This window comes from Corythoichthys intestinalis, chromosome 16 (genome assembly GCF_030265065.1).
Source record: "Corythoichthys intestinalis isolate RoL2023-P3 chromosome 16, ASM3026506v1, whole genome shotgun sequence".
Classification (NCBI taxonomy): Eukaryota; Metazoa; Chordata; class Actinopteri; order Syngnathiformes; family Syngnathidae; genus Corythoichthys; species Corythoichthys intestinalis.
In genome coordinates, this window is record NC_080410.1 from 40,270,614 (window position 1) to 40,284,127 (window position 13,514).

The 13,514-nt window shown below is 38.3% G+C and overlaps 2 protein-coding genes across 3 annotated transcripts in view; one reads left to right on the forward strand and one right to left on the reverse strand.

Moving 5' to 3' along the window:
• Nucleotides 1-1,658: 1,658 nt before the first annotated feature.
• Nucleotides 1,659-12,247, forward strand: mpg (N-methylpurine DNA glycosylase). The gene is made up of 3 exons (XM_057860717.1): nt 1,659-2,006; nt 6,746-6,950; nt 11,237-12,247. Exons 1-3 carry the CDS (start codon nt 1,776-1,778, stop codon nt 11,641-11,643), a joined length of 843 nt encoding a protein of 280 aa, XP_057716700.1. The 5' UTR covers nt 1,659-1,775; the 3' UTR covers nt 11,644-12,247.
• nprl3 (NPR3-like, GATOR1 complex subunit) overlaps nt 7,816-13,514 on the reverse strand; it is a 39,528-nt gene continuing 33,829 nt past the window's right edge. Inside the window, exons 14-15 of one of the 2 annotated variants that reach the window (XM_057860715.1) lie at nt 11,717-12,624; nt 7,816-11,627 (exon numbers count right to left, since the gene is read on the reverse strand). In XM_057860715.1, the coding sequence (XP_057716698.1) occupies nt 12,459-12,624 (166 nt within the window). In that variant the 3' untranslated portion in view covers nt 7,816-11,627; nt 11,717-12,458. The remainder of the gene's footprint in view (nt 11,628-11,716; nt 12,625-13,514) is intronic. The other variant, XM_057860716.1, reaches the window with a different exon arrangement.

Consider the following 13,514-nt stretch of genomic DNA (forward strand, 5'->3'; position numbering starts at 1 on the left):
GAACATTCTGTTAAAGCGATCCATGGATAGAAAGACTTGTAGTTCTTAAAAGATAAATGTTAGTACAAGTTATAGAAATTTTATATTAAAACCCTCTTAATGTTTTCGTTTTAATAAAATTTGTAAATTTTTCAATAAAAAAATATACTAGTAGCCCGCCATTGTTGATGTCAATAATTACTTACACAATGCTGATGGGTGCTGAAGCCTATAAAATCAGTTGCACCCAAGCGCCAGCAGAGGGCAGCAAAACTCTACAAAACACAATTAACAAGTGGGCATTTCACTATACTGTCATTTAAATCTGTCTGAGCGGGGCATGTGCGTTAATTGCGCCAAATATTTTAACGTGATTAATTTTAAAAATTAATTACCGCCCGTTAACGCGATAATTTTGACCTATATATATATATATATATATATATATATATATATATATATATATATATATATATATATATATATATTAGGGCTGTCAAACGATTAAAATTTTTAATCGAGTTAATTACGGCTTAAAAATTAATTAATCGTAATTAATCGCAATTAATCGCAATTCAAACCATCTATAAAATATGCCATATTTTTCTGTAAATTATATATATATTCTGTAAAATTATTTGTTGGAAAGGAAAGATAAGACACAAGATGGATATATACATTCAACATACGGTACATAAGGACTGTAGTGGGCATTTCACTCTACTGTCATTTAAATCTGTCTATGCTGTCCTCACTCCGAAGCGTCTACTTTTTCCAAAGCTAGACAGCTAGTGAACGACGCCTTAATAATCGGACTTCTTCCTTTTTCATCTGATTTATTAATAAAATGGCCTCAAACCACTGTCCTCCTTAGACCGTAGTGAAACTACAAAAAAAAGTACACAAGCATTGCATTAGCAACAACGTTAGCTTAGCACGCTATACAGGTTCACTAAACATAAACAAAAAGCGTCTCATACAAAAAATATAACATTTCGCTTACTAACATAATATGTACATTCTTTACAACAACCATACTTACGGACAAATCTTGTCCAAGGATCATATAAGCACAACATTACAACGTAGGCTTCAGCCCGAGACGTCGTGCAGCCATATTGAACTGGCAAAAAAGCAATAAACCATGTCGCAAAGCGACCACAAGAGTTCGCTGTTAGACAGCACAAAAAACCTTGCTGTGAAACTTACCAAAAGGCAGAATACTGTCTGAGCGGGACATGTGCGTTAATTGCGTCAAATATTTTAACGTGATTAATTTAAAAAATTAATTACCGCGCGTTAATGCGATAATTTTGACAGCCCTAATATATATATATATATATATATATATATATATATATATATATATATATATATATATATATATATATATATATATATATATATATATATATATATATATATATATATATATATATAAGAGGGGTCGCCACTGGCCAGTCAATGGCAAGCACATAATAGCACAGAAACAAAAAGAACTTACAGTCAAAACCATAAGTGGGGGTAATTTACATGTTATATTTCTTTTTTTCTAGCTTTTTCTTAATACTAAATTCGATCATTTATAATGTTGCTTGAAGTTTGCACGCCAAATAAAGAATGTGCAAGACACGTCGCTAAATGTTCGCGGTCCCTTTAAGAGTAAATAATGGGCCACTTACTTCCTGTATTTACTTCCTTGTTTTTTACTGGGTACTAACATGACAAACTACCTAGAAAATTAGAAGCACTTCTCCACTTAAAAGCAACAAAATGTTACTTCCATGTAATACATAATGGCAGAACGTAAGAGAAAGCTGCCGTTACGCAAAGGTGACCAAAATGCAAATAATCACGCGAATGAAAGCAAATTAACGGCTGAGAGCAAACAACAGAAACTGAATGAGTCGGAGCAAAGTGTTTACTTCAGTGGTAGTCAAACTAATACTACTAACCGGCGGAGAAGACTGGGAGAGGATTTCTTCTCACAACCATGCGTCCCCTTGGCCAAAGCTTTCCTCGGCAAGGTAACTGCTGGGTCGTTAAAAAAAAAAAAAGAAAAAAGGTGCCATTATTGTCCCCAGCATAATTCAGCTGTATTTTCTGTAAAATTAGATAAATACTAATTCTTTTTTGTTTGTGTGTATTATAAATTGCCATCTATTACGAATTTAAGGATACAGGCACCTAAATTTTATACATTTTTTAATTCTGGTTTGTCTTGGATAAATTGTCTTTACGCGTGTTTTTAAATTAAAAGTAATAATATTAATATGTAATAAAGTTTTCTGGTCCGTCCGCTCTGTTAAGAAAATTCCCCATTTATTAATGACATCACTCTTCTGCGATCACACCAGTGGCGGGAAATTCTACTGGTAAGCTATTTATTCTTTATGAAATAAAAAATAAAATTCACATTTAGCTGTGTTATAAAGTAGATTCAGCGTGATTGATCATAAAAAGTCCACTCTGTTAAAGCGATATACAGTATATCAAAGCAATTGATTGAATAATTTTCTATTTAAAAAAAAAAAAAAAAAAAAAAAGGACCTTTCTGGGGTCACCTTCAGGTTAAAGCATCGGGGCAGCAGTTCAGCTACAGTGCTGGCCAAAAGTATTGGCACCCTTACAATTCTGTCAAATAATGTTCAATTTCTCAAGCCCGAGGACATGGTTCCAGTAATCCATGTGCTTTGTTGAGATGTTTTCAGCAAACTGTTTGCAGGCATTCTTGTCTACAGTCTTCAGAAGAGGCTTACTCCTGGGGTGACAGCCATGCACAACAATTTGATGTACTGTAGAGTAGGGCTGGGCGATATGGCCTTAAGTACGTATCACAATAAATTGAGCAGATTTACCTCGATAATGATAAATGACGATAAATTCGCCCAAGCGGACTTTTACATAATTTAAAAATTTGAATCAATGCATGGAATACAAATTAACCGTTTTTCATTAAATGTATTTACCAGCTTTCAATTTAACAATTGCACATGCAGTCTAAACATTAAGTATTAAAAAAAATCTTGTAAACAATAAGAATTCTAGTGTGAACATTCATAACAGCTTGTATGACTTGAAAAATGTACAACATTATTAAAATCAATATGATGACTGTGCAAACATGTCATTCTAACACAAATGACTTGCAGCTTTAACAGTACACTTCAGACAACTTATTGGTAATGGCTGCTGTGACATAATTATTCAACACAAGTGTTTACGTCAAGGTTTCAGGTTTTCTTTGTTTCTGAAACATTTTTTAATATATGCACCCCCACACACAACCAGATTAAAGCTGTATTGCTCTGATGCCAATGAAACATTTAAGGTTTTATGACGGCAGAATAAAGCAAACACATACAGGAAAATAGCTGTGGCCATTAAACTGTCATATTATACATAGGCTTCACTGTTGTATTATATTTTATGCTGAGTGCTTTACCATCATGAAAGTTTTCAGAGAAATCACACAGAGATGCCAAATAACGCGACATAATGATTGCTACATGAAGTCCGCGCCCAGTCCTTTCATTAATTTCAGCCGTTTCGACAAGGTTAGAGCCACTATCCGACTCCATCACGTTCATTTGTAGCTGCTGTTAGCCGCTAGCGTTAGCCTGTGGCTTGGCTACCAGAAGAAAGCACTGAAAGCAGCCTCTCCTGATATCGTGAGAACCAGGGAGGACAGCGGGTGAAAGCCCGTCTGGAACCCGCTAAGAGTTTACTTAATGTCAGGTGAAAGTTTGGCGAAGCTAACTTAAGCCCGACTCTATCCCGTTTACTTGTAGCGTTAGCCGCTAGCATTAGCCTACCGGGCTTCTGTTTGTTTGGCTTCCTGAAAACCACGTGACTCCATACGTAAGCATACTGTCTGCTTTCTTAAAGGGGAATGAACATAGCCGAACAACACAGAGTCAAAGCGGGAAGAAAAGACTATATTTTCTTGTTTTATTAAATTACCGAATTTACCGACATGGTCAAAATTACGTCGGTCATCTTGAAGAATTTCGGTAACGGTAAATTTTCGGTTTACCGCCCTGCTCTACTGTAGAGTGCGGTGTATGGTCTGCACACTAACAGGCTGACCCCCCCAACTCTTCAATCTCTGCAGCATTGCTGATAGCACTCCTGTAACGAGTCACATGACATTTTGGAGGGAAAATGACAAGCAGTAATCAATTTGGACATTTAGGGATGTACGTATTTACTAAGGGGTGTACTCACTTTTGTTGCCAGGGGTTTAGATATTAATGGCTATATTTTGAGGGGAAAATAAACTATTATATTAGGATGACCAAACGTCCTCTTTTGCCCGGACAAGTCCTACTTTCACGTATTATCCTCGTTGTTTTATAAATTCATAAAAATGTCCGGTTTTTATGATTTTTTTCACAGGACCAATTTGAAGAGAATCCCTCCAGCCGCTGGGTGGCAGCAGTTGACATGGCTCCTACTAGAGGGGAGAGAAGGAGTTCTTCTTCTTGTTTTTGTTGGCAGTTTACCCCTGTCATTAATGACAACCCCTATCATGAGGCATTACCGCCATCTACTGGGTTGACGATTTGGCCACAACGCCTGCCCAGTTGTTAAGTTTTTAACGATAAATACGTAAATAATGGCTACTGTTGACTTCTGTCGGAGCTTTGACTGTAAAATCCCATTTGGTGTCGCATCGTTTCGCTGCCGATGATTGTAAACTTTTCTAGCATAGTTAGATTTTTGCCTCAGCTAGCTATCAGTAAGCTAAACCATGCTAGGCATTATGGGAAACGTAGTTTTGAACTGCTACGTTTGGAAACATGCTGGTTGAATAGTTTGTCAGTTTACTTCGGTTATTGTTTGTGTGCAATCGAGAACATTGAATGAGAACATCAGTTGAATGGGAATAACAATTTGTCAAATTGTCGTGATAGTAATTTATAAAAATGTTTAGTTGCCACATAGCCTACTGTGTGTATGTGTATTGACTGGACTACATTTCCATGGGTCTGCAATATACAGTGCCTTGCAAAATTATTCGGCCCCCTTGAACCTTGCAACCTTTCGCCACATTTCAGGCTTCAAACATAAAGATATAAAATTTTAATTTTTTGTCAAGAATCAACAACAAGTAGGACACAATCGTGAAGTGGAACAAAATTTATTGGATAATTTAAACTTTTTGAACAAATAAACTGAAAAGTGGGGTGTGCAATATTATTCGGCCCCCTTGCGTTAATACTTTCTAGCGCCACCTTTTGCTCCAATTACAGCTGCAAGTCGCTTGGGGTGTGTTTCTATCAGTTTTGCACATCGAGAGACTGACATTCTTGCCCATTCTTCCTTGCAAAACAGCTCGAGCTCAGTGAGGTTGGATGGAGAGTGTTTGTGAACAGCAGCCTTCAGCTTTTTCCACAGATTCTCGATTGGATTCAGGTCTGGACTTTGACTTGGCCATTCTAACACCTAGATACGTTTATTTTTGAACCATTCCATTGTAGATTTGGCTTTATGTTTTGGATCATTGTCCTGTTGGAAGATAAATCTCCGTCCCAGTCTCAGGTCTTGTGCAGATACCAACAGGTTTTCTTCCAGAATGCTCCTGTATTTGGCTGCATCCATCTTCCCGTCAATTTTAACCATCTTCCCTGTCCCTACTGAAGAAAAGCAGGCCCAAACCATGATGCTGCCACCACCATGTTTGACGGTGGGGATGGTGTGTTCAGGGTGATGAGCTGTGTTGCTTTTACGCCAAACATATCGTTTTGCATTGTGGCCAAAAAGTTCAATTTTGGTTTCATCTGACCAGAGCACCTTCTTCCACATGTTTGGTGTGTCTCCCAGGTGGCTTGTGGCAAACTTTAAACGAGACTTTTTATGGATATCTTTGAGAAATGGCTTTCTTCTTGCCACTCTTCCATAAAGGCCAGATTTGTGCAGTGTACGACTGATTGTTGTCCTATGGACAGACTCTCCCACCTCAGCTGTAGATCTCTGCAGTTCATCCAGAGTGATCATGGGCCTCTTGGCTGCATCTCTGATCAGTTTTCTCCTTGTTTGAGAAGAAAGTTTGGAAAGACGGCCGGGTCTTGGTAGATTTGCAGTGGTCTGATGCTCCTTCCATTTCAATATGATGGCTTGCACAGTGCTCCTTGAGATGTTTAAAGCTTGGGAAATCTTTTTGCATCCAAATCCAGCTTTAAACTTCTCCACAACAGTATCTCGGACCTGCCTGGTGTGTTCCTTGGTTTTCATAATGCTCTCTGCACTTTAAACAGAACCCTGAGACTATCACAGAGCAGGTGCATTTATACGGAGACTTGATTACACACAGGTGGATTCTATTTATCATCATCGGTCATTTAGGACAACATTGGATCATTCAGAGATCCTCACTGAACTTCTGGAGTGAGTTTGCTGCACTGAAAGTAAAGGGGCGGAATAATATTGCACGCCCCACTTTTCAGTTTTTTATTTGTTAAAAAAGTTTAAATTATCCAATAAATGTTGTTCCACTTCACGATTGTGTCCCACTTGTTGTTGATTCTTGACAAAAAAATTAAATTTCATATCTTTATGTTTGAAGCCTGAAATGTGGTGAAAGGTTGCAAGATTAAAGGGGGCCGAATACTTTTGCAAGGCACTGTAATATACTTACATATCTGCAGAAATGCGAAGGTTGTACTCACTTTTGTGATACACTGTATGTGTTGGGGTAGTTGGTAAAAGAGGGAAGTTGATATTGAAAACACCCATTGCGATGACTTATGTGTTTTTGTATCAGGTGCTGGTAAGGCGTTACAAGGACGGCACAGAGCTGAGAGGCCGTGTGGTGGAGACAGAGGCGTACCTGGGCGGCGAAGACAAGGCATCGCACTCCGCGGGGGGAAAGCGCACAGAGCGGAACACAGCAATGTTCATGAAGCCCGGCACCATTTACGTGTATCCCATCTACGGCATCTACCTCTGCATGAATGTGTCTAGTGAAGGTTATGTTTACGATTACATTCATACAATGTCAAATTTGCTCGGTACCCATTACTCCAGTGGTTCACAAACATTTTACGGCAAGTACCAAGCAAGGGCGTAGGTTTGGTCTCAAAATAGGTTAGGACGATATAACAGTACAACCTGCATGTACACTTTTTGCTGGGGACGGGACATTGATAAGATCAAAAAGATTGGTTGAACAGAGGTCAGGGCTAAATTTCTCACCAATAAAAACCTAATTAATTGATAGGCTAAATGATTGATGTAAAATAAATCTGTATTGACTTGTACTAACTTTCACACTGCAAATTTATAATGTCTTAATCTGGTACTTCTTAAATCTAGTCGAATAATTTTCTCCCATCTTGTTTTGAGTGTCAAAGGCAAGCTAACAGATTAATGCGTCAGACTCTTCCACTTGCTTGAAGTCAATATTACGATTTGTTCTTAAGCCCATATATCGAAAAGTGTCATTTTTCATCTAAATTAAGAAAAAAAATGCTTTCAAATAATGTTTTGAACAATATCTAGTCTTATATTAAGAACAGTTCTGACATTTTTTTTTTAGATTAAATATATGAACTTTTTGCGTAAAGTAAGTCTGTTAAGAAAAAATTGCTCGCTGAAAATAAGCTTAATTCAAGAAATCTGAGTAAAATTTACTTGAAGCACTGACAGATAATTTCACTTATTTCTAGTATATTTACTCTGAAAACAAGGGATTTTTTTTTTAGGTGATACACCGTATGATTCTAACCTCTGCGTTCAAAAACTAACATATTTTGAATACTTCCAGAATAATTGTATTTTATTAGCAAATTCAAATTGCAATATTTGAACACAAATTATATTAACATACACAAGAAATACAATCTTGTTAATCATCTCTTAAGTATCCAGGAATGCAAAAAAAAAATAAAAAAAAAAATAAAAAAAAATAAAAAAAATGAACATTTGTCTTAATACCGCTCAAAATTCTCCAAACAAATTAAATACAACAAAAAAACTTAGGGAATAACAAAGATACATAAAAATGGAGCCTTCCATCAGGTAAAACACTACTTGCTTTTGTCCACAAGCACAGCCAAACTCAACAAGAACAAAAAAAAAAACTCCTTTGGGATGATTTAAGAATTAAGACCACATAAATGAAATAAAAATGAAAACTGGGGAAAAGGGCGTAAACCTTGGTTTACTAGATTTCTTACAGTTTAATTAACGTTAACAGTAGAAAACATCCAGGAGGATATTTCTCTCAAAGCAGCTTCTTCCTCGAGTTCTACAATTTTGCAGATTAATGTTATGCTGACTCTGATGCAGGTCAGACTTTCAGTAGCAAAATTATTGGTGTCTTACACAACATTGACATTTTCAAATTACTTACAGTGGCTGTTGCTGGCGGCAAAAAAAAACAACTTCTAATATCCCTCCTGTTTGAAGGGTGTTGGAGGAGGCGGCATGTTGTATTACTGTCGGTGGGAGGAGGGTGTCAATGAGTGTGTGTGTGTGTGTGTGGAGGGGTGGTGTCAAGTCACAAACGTGAATTTAAAATTCAGCTTGTGAAAAGGGGTCAATGTAAGTCTGAACATAATGAAAGTACTGTAATTCCCTTAATAATGGTAGGGTCAATTCTATCCTGACAACATATGGGAAGACAGTGTAAATTATCAATATAACTGAAGTCATTATATAATGTAAATATGGTTGCTTAAAAGTTGGTAGGGTTATGTCCCGACTGTCCCTTTGCAAACTTACGCCCTTGGTACAAAGTATGTACCAGGGCCAATGTCCAATCCATTTTGACTGGGAGGGAGATTGTTTCCAAATATTTGAAGGAAGCCATTTTTAAACATTCAATGTGATTTTTTTTGTTAGTTGAATACAAACTGTACTTAAAGCAACATTAGGTAACGTTTTAGTTTTGGTCGATTTTAGCGACGCCGGTGGACGAAAGCGGTAGTGTTTTGCCTTAAGGAAAACATTCCCATGAGGACAAGCGCGCAGTGTCGTAAAATAATTATCTCACGGTCACCTGCAGATGGATAAAACAATTTTTTTTTTCAGCGGCTGTGTGAAGGATAAATAGTAATAAGAAGGGTTGTTCCGATCATGTTTTTTTGCTCCCGATCCGATCGTTTTGAGTATCTGCCGATCCCGATATTTCCCGATCCGATTGCTTTTTTTGGTTCCCGATTCAATTCCAATCATTCCCGATAATTCTTCCCAATCATATACATTTCAGCAATGCATTAAGAAAAAAAATGAATAAAACTCGGACGAATATATACATTCAACATACAGTACATAAGTACTGTATTTGTGTATTATGATAATAAATCCTCAAGATGGCATTTACATTATTAACATTCTTTCTGTGAGAGGGATCCAAGGATAGAAAGACTTGTAATTCTTAAAGGATAAATGTGACTTTGTATATTGTGACTAAATATTGCCATCTAGTGTATTTGTTGAGCTTTCAGTAAATGATACTGTAGTCATGCCTAAATGCATGATGGAAAGTGGAACCATGACTGCGCGTAGTGCTATCAAGTGATATATCTTCTCTGCGTTGGCAAATAACTTAAGGTGTTAAGATAAAGATCAATTGCTACCTTGCTTCCCCACATTGCTTCCCATGATATTTCTAATCGTAGGGAGAGGGATTGTAAGGTATTAGCCAATTAAAAAAAGGCTCCAAAGGCTGCCAAAATTCATTCACTCTACTCTAATTTTATGCTGCCTTTTATCTCTCTGTATAGGTAAAATGGCGCCGTTACAGATTGAGCGCGTGAGTGGGTCGTGCAGCGCATACATTAATTGCGTTAAATATTTTAACGTGATACATTTTTTAAAAAATGAATTACCGCCGTTATAAGGATAAATTTGATAACCCTACCTTAAGCCTAAACTAAAGACTCTGGAAGAGTGAAACATTATGTCTGTAACGTTAAATACAATTAGAAAATGATTTAATTAAAAAAAAAAATATATATATATATATATATATATATATTTAAAAAGGGCATGGCCAATATTTTTTTGCCGATTCTGATACTTTGAAAATGATGTGATCAGACCCGATCGATCGGCATCTCTAGTAATAAGATAATATATGAATCCAGTTGTGGCTAAACAATAGCATATGACGGTTAACAACTGTTTGTCTTAGTGTGGATTAGTCCTGCAACGATTAATCGATTAACTCGAGTATTCGATTAGAAAAAAAGATTCAAATTAAAATTTTGCTGCTTCGAGTATTCGTTTAATTAAAGTGGCCTTGTAATTTAGTGTATAGGTATATTTAGCCATTTTTTGTGGGAATATGTGTCTGAACCGTTTAAGACCATTGTTTAAAAAAAAAAAAAAGTTAGCATTTTATAGCATTTAAGCTAGCGGACTTTTACTTTGTAAGTTAGCATATTGTTTTTTTATTGTGCATAACTCATTTATTTTTTTATACGGTTTCAGGTATTTTATGTTCCTTATCCGATTACTCGATTATTCGAACTAAATATTCATCGACTACTAAAGTAATCGATAGCTGCAGCCCTAGTATGGATAACCCCCCCTCACCCCAGCCAACTCGTCAGGTTGGGCTGGGGGGGTATCACGTCAGCGAGTGAAAGCCTCTGGTAGCCTTTTTTTCCCCTTTTCGGGCAAAACTTTTTGTCTTTTGTTGCTCTGCCATCTTAGCAGAATTCGCGTGAAAGCGTTCGCACCGACGTCAGTCTTTATAATGAATGGGTAAAAAGGGGAAGTGACGCATGGCGTAAGCAGTCAGCACATTTGTAGTTTTTTTGTGTAGCAGGATTCCTGCCACCCCTCCTCAAAGGTAATTATTGCAGGTGAAAGCGATACAGACCCCCTCGAGATATAAAAGAGGTGTCATTCAACTTGTCAGTCGACCTATAATCACAAATGTTATAAAAAATATTTTATTAAGGTTAAAATGTTACCTAGCGTTGCTTTTAAAAAATTAAAAACATCTCATACGTACCACTAGAGGGAGCCTGCACCCTAGTAGTTGTACTTATACCACACTTGGAGAACTACGAGATTATCATATCGTACCCAAAAATTCATTAACCTCATCAAACAACATAATGTACATGTAAAATGCAGGCTGTTTCACAAAAGTTTAATTTGCTCTTTAGAAAAATGCCTTCCTTCAAAAAATCCAGGACCAACAAAGTTTGGAGAACCCCCGATGTATCGTGTGAGATGAAGCCAAGTGGAACGAGACGGAGTGGAGCCACGAGGCCTAACGTGATGTAACATCTTACAGGCGACGGCGCCGCTGTGCTGCTGCGCTCGCTGGAGCCTCTCCAGGGCCACCCTGTCATGAGGAAACTGAGGGCCGCCAAACGCAAAGATGGGGCCCGGCCCCTCAAGGACAAAGAGCTGTGCAACGGCCCTTCCAAACTGTGCCAGGCCCTGGACGTCCCGCGGAATTTTGACCGCCGGGACCTAGCGTCCGACACGGAAGTGTGGCTGGAGGACACAGATCCCGTCGTGGGAGACACTCATCGTGAGGACGTGGTGGCAGCGCCGCGTATCGGCATAGAGTCCCACGGAGAGTGGGCCAAGAAGCTTCTGCGTTTTTACCTCCGTGGGAACGCTTACGTTAGCGTGGTGGACAAAGTGGCGGAAAGGCAACAGAACCAGTCTGACCTCAACTGTAAGCATACATAAATGGACAAAAGTGTTTAGACGCAGAATCATCAAGTCATCCTTATACTCCTGATTTTAAACAACATACTTATACCTTAAGGGCGAGGTGGTCTCTTTTTAATAACCTTCCGTACTTTGGGTTTGAGTGAACTTGGGCTCTCATTGATTCCACAGATGTGTGGAACGCCTTCGCCTCCCCTTCAAAGCGCAAAAACAGCCCGTCTGATGTCTTTAGTCGTCTTCCCACCTCCGGGATCCGCGAGGTGGACGTATGGAAAGTTCATTACACAGCGTGTGCCCCCTCCGCAATCCAAAGACATCTGGCCCCCCCATCATTTCCACTTATCTGAACATTTGAGGCATCTTGACATGGTACAAAAATAATTTATGGGTTGAATTTAGTTCATAAATGATCATAAATAAACTTTCTTCATGTTATAAATCAAGCTTTTCTCTGTCTTTAACTCATTGGCTGCCTTTGACGGTGATGGACGAACCAGTTGCTCTAAAAATATAAATATTTTTACATTGACCACATATGTATATAGTAGCTTTGGCATATTATCACCACACTTCATACTGTTTTAAAAACCTTCCTGTGATTTCATAAATTAACTCCGGCGCTGTACGTAGACGTCCATGATTTCATAAATGAACTCCGGCGCTAAAAAACGTCCAATCCATTTTGAATGGTAAAGGCTGGATTGGACAACTATTGCCATCAGTGGCGCTGAAACATAATTAAATCCCAAGCATCCTAATTAAAATGCTCTCGTTGTCTATAGCTATCAATGGCAGAGTACAAGATTAACATCAGTGCTATTCATCAGTTACTCCTACTCTGTCGGAGACTGAAAGATAGAAATGATAGGATCTTCATGATTGGTCACCACCAGCACGCTGCGAAACTTGTCCAAGAGCGTCTTGAGATGAGAGCGCCGCATGTTCTCGTTGTACATGATCTCTTCCAAGTGGTGGTGGCCCCGAAAGTAGTGCAGCAACCTGTATTTTTGATTGCAAAAAACAACTAAATATTTTCAGTCTCATATTACAAAGATAAAAAATAAGGTCATGTCATACAAAGGTGTCAAACTCAAGGCCCGTGAGCCAAAACTGGCCCACCACATCCTTTTGTATGGGCTGCATAAGGAAATCGTGTGCCGACTTCATGTTTCTCCCCCCCAAAATTCTGTAGTTCTCAGTGGAATATATCTAATTAGTAGGGGTGTAACGGTACACAAAAATCTGGGTTCGGTACGTACCTCGGTTTTGAGGTCATGGTTCGGTTTATTTTCGGTACAGTAAGAAAACAAAATGCAAAATATAAATGTGCTAGTTGTAATCCTTTGTGCTTTCAACAATAGACCCTACTCACAAACGTCACAGAATGACGTGTCGCTGTATCCGGCCGCCATATTGTCCGTCTCTGTTTAGCCCTATTCTCAATGGTTTCAATTAGTCGTTCAGTTTATAGAGCAATTCATGGAAGCCCCGGTGCTTTCAGACGCTGTAAACTCATTGGATGCGTTGCATAAAAGGCGTTATGTGGAAAAGCTTCAGTCTATCCATTCGCCAGATCCATATTTGATGCCTAAATCGATATTTTTCGACCCGCTGTCTTCGCCCTCTCTGCCTGACATCCGCTACCCTGATATCTACAACTAGCTTGTCCACACAAAATCAGCCTATTCTCACAAAAGTTTGAAAAACTTTAAGAGCAGCACTCTAAGCAACATTACCCTGTGTGATTTCTAAAATGGCGACAATTAAAAAAAAAAAAACGTTGACTGCGATGGCCGACGCTTCGAGGATAGGTGGATATTGGACTATTTCTTCAATAAAACACACAACAACTGTGTGTGCCTCATTTGCAGAGAGACAGTCGCTGTTTT